The sequence below is a fragment of the Gadus chalcogrammus genome, chromosome 10, assembly GCF_026213295.1.
Source record: "Gadus chalcogrammus isolate NIFS_2021 chromosome 10, NIFS_Gcha_1.0, whole genome shotgun sequence".
NCBI classification, from domain to species: Eukaryota; Metazoa; Chordata; class Actinopteri; order Gadiformes; family Gadidae; genus Gadus; species Gadus chalcogrammus.
The window spans coordinates 18,380,068-18,390,067 of NC_079421.1; the positions used below are offsets into that span (position 1 = coordinate 18,380,068).

At 48.5% G+C, this 10,000-nt stretch overlaps 1 protein-coding gene across 1 annotated transcript in view; it reads right to left on the bottom strand.

The window, feature by feature from the left end:
- Nucleotides 1-10,000, bottom strand: part of LOC130390265 (teneurin-1-like) — a 185,852-nt gene that overhangs the window by 37,884 nt on the left and 137,968 nt on the right. The window contains exon 5 of the mRNA XM_056600127.1: nucleotides 4,047-4,211. Within this exon, the coding sequence (XP_056456102.1) occupies nucleotides 4,047-4,211 (165 nt within the window). The remainder of the gene's footprint in view (nucleotides 1-4,046; nucleotides 4,212-10,000) is intronic.

Genomic DNA, 10,000 nt, shown 5'->3' on the forward strand with positions numbered 1-10,000 from the left:
CACACAGACGATCTTAAGACCTCTCATCCATTCAAACATATAGTCTTTTCTCAAAGATTGTGCAAGTACGCCCACTTGCTCTCTCTCTCTCTCTCTCTCTCTCTCTCTCTCTCTCTCTCTCTCTCTCTCTCTCTCTCTCTCTCTCTCTCTCACTCTGATACTCTCTCACGCTTGCCTGCACAGCTCTCCATCCTCCTCCATCCTCTCTCACTGACTCTCTCTCTGCGTCCCTTCCTTTCTCTTTCTTCCCCCCATAAGCCCCCCCCCCCCCCCCCCCCCCCCGCCCCCGTCTCTGTCTCTCTCTCGGCGCACGGTCTAGAATATTGATGCGCTCTTTAAGAGGCCGGCTCTCTGTATGTGTCACATTCCATCCATCCACCGACCATTTTCCTTACAGCACACATCAGTTAAGAGCGAAAGCAATTCGCCGACCCGCGTCCCTTCATTCGGAGGGGGGGGGGGGGGGGGGGGGGGTTCATAAGGCATCGGCTAACAAGTTCGGATGCCATTCCTCCGCGTCTGTGTTTCATCATTTCCACATTATAATGAGGACGGTGCGCCACGCTGCTGTTTGTCAGATTGTATCGTCCCGTGTAATTAATAAATATTCTGCGTTACATCCTTGAGTAGAAAGTATTATTCTTTATCTCTCCTCCTTTATTAAAGGGATGGATGAGCGAGGGGGGGGGGGGGGGGGTGGTCTTGGGGGACTACGACGCCACTGACAGAGAGACTCCGTTTTGGATTTCTGCCACTTTAATCTGCACCACAGGAGGCAATATCCAGAGGCCTTTGTACGTGTTACTGTGTGCGTCTGTGAGAATGTGTGTGTGTGTGTGTGTGTGTGTGTGTGTGTGTGTGTGTGTGTCTGTGCCGCCCAACACAGAAAGGGAACATGACGCACGGCTGGTGTGTGGCTGCGCACCGCGCGCACACACACACACACACACCCTGCGCCCCACAGCCTGAGGTGGATTTCCACGGGCGCGAGCGGCAATTAAGGTAACACTAATTAGAGAGGCTTTAATGTGTGGAGGGCCAAGGACGGGCCCCCGTAGCTCCGGTTTCAAACCCGACGACGAGAGAGACGCGGGAAAAAAACCAAAAACACATCAGTCATCTCGGGCAAGCCGAGTGATGCTGTCGTGATGTCGCTCCCCGCCGTCGAAAGGCGGATTAGCTGCCTAGATTAGAGCGGAGCCAGCCAATAAAGCTTTGTGGGGGTCTCTCTTTAGACTCAGACAGACATATGAAAGAAAACAACATAATGACCGGGAACCATTTGAACACAGTTCATGGATAGTGCCGTCCGTGCATGTCTAGTCCTCTTCTAATGTGTCCCCTCTTTTGAAAAGAAACATCAAAAGCTTTCTCTGACCGTATCCTCGACTCGACCTGCTCTACGCCTTCTGTCTGTCGGTCGGGATGGATAATGATGTATGGCATGTGAAGGCGTAGGCGGTGGTGAATTTATATGAATATAGGTATTAACATGTGTGTTCTACACACGATGCACGATACAAAAAAGTACACCTTATTTTCCCACACGTTTTCTCCTCTCTCTTTTATTTGATGTTATCCTGTAGACCAACCCAGGTTCATCACCCATTCTGTTGTACTCCTCCTCCTCTGTTGAGCGTGTGAATGTATGTGTGTGTGTGTGTGTGTGTGTGTGTGTGTGTGTGTGTGTGTGTGTGTGTGTGTGTGTGTGTGTGTGTGTGTGTGTGTGTACGTGTGTGTGTGTGTGTGTGTGTGTGTGTGTGTGTGTGTGTGTGTAATCCCAGGGATTGAGTGTAGCCTCTTAGTGCGAGAGGTGACGCCCACCACCCGGATGAACGTGATAATATTGCACACTGGATTACAGCCTGATCTCTAATCTCTCTCCAACCCAGCCCACCACCCTCCCTCCCCCCCAAGGGGACCACCACCTCCGCTACGCCAATTGTATTAATCTGAGAGCTGAGCCCCTCACAGACTGAGGCTTTAGCATTGCACATTTAGATCCAAGATTTCTCAACCTCCCTCCCCCCCCCCCCCCAAACACATTTTCATCAGCCATAGCCGATTGCAAGATGAAACAATGGAACATCACGGCACAACAGTGGGACGTGTGGTGAGTGCTCTGACCCCTGCCTGCTCCACTGGAGGATTTACCCGCAGATGAGGGTGTTAATCCGCCCAATGTGAGGATTCATCAGGAAGAGTTGCTCTGGGGAGGAGCCACTCACCCACTCCCTCTCTCTGCCCCCACCCCCCCCCCGGTTTGCCAAACTGCAGTTTGGAGATGGAAACTCTGCTGGTTAGCAGCACAGGACGCAGAAGATCTACTACCAGAGCTAGCTCTACTGCTGCTGCTAGTACCATGACTACTACCTCCGCCACCACCTCCAAACCTATGTCCGTCGGACCTAATCTCCCAAATCAGATTTATGTCATATCTAAAATCAGATCAACTCAAATCTGGGTTAACTGGTGATTCCCGAGCACTGGAATTATTTTCCTGGCAGTGAGGTTAGCCTGAAACATCCAGTCCGTACGCCAACGTCCTTAGACAAAAAAAGAGTCTGTTAAGGTTTAAATTATACACCGTGTGGACGGGCCACTCTGGAAACACAATTGTTAAAATCCCCTTCGGAAAGCTTCATCCACTCTCTCGAATGAGTTTCTCTTCGGTGGAATATCTCCTTAACGAAACAGGAAACAAGGAGTAAGCCCCTTTCAGCTCCTGGTTCCTGGCCCCGTCTCTGCAGCGTCTCCCCCCCCAGAGGTTCTACCAAAACATAGTGGGACGGCCGGATCTCAGATTACTCCACACCTAATCTAGGCGTGACTGTTGCCATGTCCTGCCTGGCCTGCTGACCCGGACCACTCACAATTAATGTCCTCTACCACGGCCCGGTAAATTGGTATTAGTGATTCCAACTCGAGACCTCCAGAATGCTATTCCGGTCACGTATTGGCTAAGAGAGAACATGATTAACCAATTACCTCGCCGACCCCTCGAATGAGTAATCAGTTGAGGGCTGATCGCTGGACTGACGTCCCTCAGTCTTAATGGGGAACGTTCATGGTGCCAGAGTGGGTTATGTATGCGGAACGGGAGCCTGTCCCGATGAAAAATCTCATTTGAATTCATGCCCGTGGGTGTAAATCTTGAAAACAATGCAAAGCGTAATGTTGAGCCAGTGACGTGTATAGTAATTTGCTTAATACTGAATCAATACATGAAGCAGTGTTAAATCATTGGCATAGCATATTGGAGTTGACACAATGGTAGTGCTGAGTGGTACACGGTTGCGCTGCACGTTTTCTAGAATCAGGGTATCGTTGGTGTTGTACATTGCTTGTTGTAGCCACTGTCCTTGTGTGTGTGTGTGTGTGTGCGTGTGTGTGTGTGTGTGTGTGCGTGTGTGCGCGTGTGTGGGGAGGGTGTGGGTTTGTGTGTGTGTGTGTGTGTGTAAGAGTGTGTGTGTGTGTGTAAGAGTGTGTGTGTGTGTGTGTGTGTGTAAGAGTGTGTGTGTGTGTGTGTGTGTGTGTGTGTGTGTGTGTGTGTGTGTTTTTCTGTGTTGTGTTAACGAAACATTGAAGATGGTGGTTGGGGCAACCAACAATTGCCGGTGAAGATAAAAAATATGTTTTACTTTCGCAGTTTAAATAGGTGGTTCCAAGCAGTCCATCTGTTGTTCCTATCCTATGGGCTGGTTTTCAGCAAGCATGTCTATATTATGTAGATCATTTTTATCTTAAAATACTAAGCAAAGTCTCCAGCTTTTCTTTGGTCCTTCGTTCCGCTGTCTGGCTCATCATTTTTTCCTCATTTCTTCACGACAGCACTTCTGTTCGGAAGTCTTTCTTAACACAACCGCGATCAAAACATTACCCGACGTGTTACTTTCGGGTCATGCACATATTCTCACACTCTTGCTCGGAGGCGCGTGAGTGTGTGTGTATGCGTGCGTGTATGCGTGTGTGTGTGTGTGTGTGTGTGTGTATTTGCCTAGCCGTCACTATCCTCACGGATGTGTGCAACCACCACGCTGACTCACCTCTGTCGCCGGTGTGTGTGTGCTCAGGCGTGAGCGTGTCCAGCAGGTGGATGGAGCTGGTGGGCCGGCCGCCGTCCTGTACATGGTCGGCGGAGCTCAGGCCGTTCTCGTACAGCTGGTTCTCTCCGTGCTGCAGATGCCAGGTCAGACCTAACAGGTGGACCGCTACGCGCACGCACATACACACACACACACACACACACACACACACACACACACACACACACACACACACACACACACACACACACACACACAGAGTCGCACACACACACACACACACACACACGCACACGCACACGCACACACACACACACACACACACACACACGCACACAAACACACACACACACACACACACACAGAGTCGCACACACACGCACATACACACACACACACACATTGTGAATTCACGTATGCACAGAGATATTCTTTACATTACTTAGCAGAAAGGCACACATTAATGAAAGGTTATTCAAATGAGCTTGCTGAAAGGAGAAACACAGAACACAGCCACACAGACACAGAGAAGCTAATGAGAGAGAGGTAAAGATAGATGGAGCACAAGGACAAGAGAGATCATTATTTCTGGCTTCCACAGAGATGTGACTTCTTGGCAAATAATTTTTTTACATCTTCGACAGTTTAGGCGCTGATTAGCATTGCAGTTGGCAATGTATGCAGATCAACACACACATGACAAACACACACACACACATGCACACGCACACAAACACAAACACACACGTACACACACACACACATGCATGCAAGCGCATTTGCGCACACACAAACACATACACAAGTAAACACACACTGTGTTTACACTCACATACAACACAACAGAAGTTCACGAACTGCATGCATGCACACCTGCACGCATGCATGCACACACGCACGGCACATATCTTGCAAACCCGCACATTCCCTCACAGCAGAACACTGCGAGCATGGCAGAGGTGGGCAATTAGGGGAGATCTTCAGAGCGTAAGCCCAAGGCTGGCATTAAAGCAGTAACACACTCTTTTATGCATGACTAATGACGCTTTGAATTCACAATCCATATGGGCCTTTTAAACAACAAAGGATCAGGGAAGATACTGGACCCCTCCCACACACACACACACACAGACACACGGGCACACACACACAAACAGGCACAAACAGACACCAATAAAACTGTTTACTAGTACAACGATCTAACATGCTGTTAAATATAAACAAGCAACACCTGCCGATTAAAGACATTAATTAGTCCAATACCAGCATGTCAATAAAATGGCCGGTAAATAACGTGGGCCACTTCGACCAATCACCACGCTTGAGTCCAGATAGCAATGCATACACTTCACAGTCACATTGCATCTAATTATCCGGATATTGCAACGTGGAATAAAAAAAGTATCCCTTTTGCTGACATAGAGAACAAAGCCCTGTAACTTAATTATTAATTTTTTCTTCATTAGTAATATTTTACCCCGTGACACATGTGGTTGATCAAACAAACGCAAAAAAATCCTGAAATCACAGAGTTAACTATGTGCCGGTGACAGTCGGGCGGCGATGCGCTGCATCACAGATCAAGGTAAGGAACTTCTGAGGACTTCAAACATATCAGCTGACTGCTGTCCGCCTGCGAAATGCCAACACTAAGAGAAATCGCTTGACGCATTGGCACTCGCACCGAATGGCTGGGTCGCGTTGAGGCGAGTTCATCATCGCGAGACAAGGCTAAACACACGTTTGCGGATACAGTGTACACATCTTTACCGTGGCGGCGCAAGCGTAAAGAGAATGCCCAGAAAATAAACTCACCTGCAGCGTGCCACTTCTCCCACACAACTGTCTCGCAGCCGCATAATTAAAACTTCTGGTGGTTCAAAGAACTCTGTACTTTTTCCCATTGCGTAAGGCATGGAGAAGGAGATTATTTTCTTTGAAAAATAATATCGTTAACGTGTGTGTGTGAGTGTGTGTGTGTGTGCGTCTGCGTGTGTGTGTATGTGTGTGTGTCCCCGTGATGGGCTGGGAGAGTCGAAGCCGATTTGGAGCTGTGCTTCACTCTACACCATCTATGGGGATCAGTGAATCACACATTTCAAACATTTCAACTTATGACAAGGCCTGGCCTCTGTTGGTTTAACTATCTACTCATGCACAATATGAGCTCTTCAAAGCAGAACACTGACGATTACCAGAGCCATGAGGGAGATGTCATGCATCATTAAATTCAGACTAATTGAACTGTCAGACTGTGACGAGAGCCGACATTGGACACACACAGACTCTAAATATCAGTGTGGGAACTAAGTCAGTAATTTCAAATAGGACTATTTTTCTTGATTTGGTACTGTACTCTGGATTTTCTTTTATGTTTTCATTTATTTTAATTTTAATGAAGCAGCTCACACCGGTTCTTCCCATTAACCGACGAGTGCGGAATGAGTCGGAGACGAGCGTCTCTAATGCTTGGGGAAGATATAAAGAGACTGTCGCCATGGCGAACAGTGATCAAACAATAATCTGCCTTGTGCCGCACAGTTTCATGGCTTCGTGATTGCATCTCCCCCTGACAAACACACATCCCCGGCCCCGGTTACAGCTCGCCTCTAATAGAACAGTAAGTCCTTCATCTTCAGCAGCACAAGTACAATTATGCATACAGCCACACCCACACAAACACACCGCACACTGTCATTATCTCAATTCATTTAACTTGATTGATTCAGAAACAGTGACGGTTCTCTCTTCACCCCAGTCCATTATCAAGTCCCCTTTTGTGAATAAAATAGAGGTTTGTTCCTACTACACACACACACACACACTCACACACACACACCCACACACACGCGCACACACACACACACACACGCGCACACACACACACACACACACACACACACACACACACACATACACACACACACACACACATACACACACACACACACACACACACACACACACACACACACACACACACACACACACACACACGTTTCTGCCTTGTCGTTGTTTAAAATGTATTCCTGCAGTGGAGTGGAACAACTCATCACAGGTTCATAAATGGAAGAAGTCACCGGGAGTGTTTACCATAGGATGGAAAAAGCCTCCTCATCAGCCATCATTAGCTCTCTCTCTCTCGCCCTCTCCTTGTAACCCTCATAGCCTCCTCTTCAGGCATCGAAAGCTCTCTCTCTCTCTCTCTCTCTCTCTCTCTCTCTCTCTCTCTCTCTCTCTCTCTCTCCGCTCGTTTTTAAGGCTGTTGACCTTTACCAAGTACATTTACAAAGTCTGCATGTGCACAGCACGTGGGCTAGGGGAAGAGAAGAGAGGACATGAGGAGAGGAGAGGAGGACAGAGGACAGAAGAGGAGGAGAGAGGAGAGGAGAGGAGAGGAGGAGGAGAGGGCAGGGGAAGAAGAGACAAGGCGATTAGAACAGAGGATAAGACAGCGGATGACTAGAGAACAGAAAAAAGGAGAACAGAACCGATGACATGAGATGAGAAAAGAAAAGAGCAGAAGAAATGAGTGCCGAAGTGAAGAGGACAAAGGACAAGTGTGCACTGTGGGGGACAACACATGCACCCTCACCAACACACACCGCGCCACAGACAGCTTTTCATGAGCAGCAATTCGTGGCACGTGCACTGTTCTACCCTGCTGTCCATTGTGCTCTCCCTCCCTCTGCTCTGGCCTATCTCCCCTCCTCCCTGCTCGCTTTACTCTCCCTTTGACTGCCAAAAACACATTCATTAAAAACACACATAAGCCTGTGAGTGTGTGGGTTGGATCACACTCAACTAGAACACACAACTACACACACACACACACAGACACACACATACAAACACACACAAACATACACCCACTGAAGAAGTGACACAAACACACACACACACACACACACACAAATACACAAACAAGTGATACACACACATTAATACACACTAACGTACACACACACAGCACACACACAAACATACACACACACACACACTCACAAGCAATACACAAACAAGTGATACACACACATGAATACACACTAATGTACACACACACAACACACACACACACACGCGCGCACACACACACACATACATACACCCACTGAAGGATTGACACAAACACAAACTCACACACATACACACAAATACACAAACAAGTGATACACACACATTAGTACACACTAACGTACACACACACAGCACACTGACAAACATACACAAACACTCACAAGCAATACACAAACAAGTGATACACACACTAATGTACACACACACACACACACACACACAGACACACACACGCGCACACACATACACACACACACACATATACACGCATTGACACATATGCACAGAATAACACACACACACACACACACACACACACACACACACACACACACACACACACACACTCACACACTCACAGAAACACACACACACACTCAGTCGCAGGAGTGTGGCCCGCTGTTCAGAGGCAGCGGCGCCGGGCGCAGTCATTATACGGGAGATGTGTGTGGCGCCCGCTGCTGCTACCCCACAGCCGCGGCTCGCACCCAGCTAGCTGCTAACAGCCAGCGGGCCGCGGCTCGCACCCAGCTAGCTGCTAACAGCCAGCGGGCCGCGGCTCCCGCGCACATGAATCATTGATCAGTGTGACGGCAAGATGACTGCCAGAGGTAATAGAAACAGCACCGCTGTAGGGAGGGGGGGTTGAGGGTGGGGGCTGGGGGGGGGGGGGGGGACAACACACGCACCCTCTTCGCCTCCCCGCAGACACATCGGCGGAGGGGGGGGGGGGGGGGCAGTGGTGGAGCGGCGGGTGGAGGTCGACGGGGCGACAGCGGTGGAGACGGGGGTTGAAAAGTAGGGGGGTTGAGGGGAGGGGAGGGGAGGGGAGGGGAGGAGGTGTAACCGGAGGAGGCACTTAATGTAGATATTGCACGTTTGGCGTTTTTTCGCCGACGTGGAGCGAATTCAAAAGGACCTGAGACAGCGTCGGCACGGCGACAGCGTCGGCACGGCGACAGCAGGGGGGGGGGGGGGGACGCAAAGAGGACTACACCTGGAACGCCGACTTTGACAGCGTAACACAGCCGCAGTACAATACAGCTGCCACACACTGCAGGCAGCGGTGCAATACAGCTGCACAGTACAGTAAGGCTGTACAGCGCAATGCTGCTGGTACAATGCTGGTGTCAGTCTTTAGAGCACATCACGGCTTAACAGTACACTATGGTTACACAGTACAATAGAGATATAGTACTATAGAGCTATACAGTACAATATGGCAATACAGTACACTACGGTTACACAGTACATTAGAGTTATAGTACCATATAGCTATACAGTACCATGTAGATATAGTACGATAGACTTATATGGTACAACAGAGATATAGTACTATAGAGCCATACAGTACAATATAGATAAAGTATGATAGAGCTATAAAGTAAAATACAGCTATACAGTAAAATACAGCTTTACATTAAAATACAGCTATAAAGGAAGATACAGCAATACAGTTCAATACAGCTGTACAGGAAGATACTACTATACAGTTCAATGCAGATATACTACAAAACAACTACATTATGCAATGCAGATCTTTGCTACCAACTGTTTGGGGTTCTCGGGCACTTAATTGTGTCGACCGTTCAAACCGTGATCAGATTGTGAGATTATTCTCAGTGGGGAGTTTAAAGGGATTATTTGCTGTGGGAATTGTTGTTGATGATGTTGTGTTTGTTGTTGTTGTTGTTGTTGTTGTTGCTGCCGTTGCTGGTTGTCAGGTGTGGCGCTGCTGCGCTCCATAGATTAGGGAGCGGAGAGTTAATTTACTGCGGGCCACAATGCTGGAGGATTAGATCTACAGCTAGTACTGGAAATGTGGTTGAGGAGGAGAGCACGGGAGCGAAAGACAGAGAGATAGAATGAACACTAGA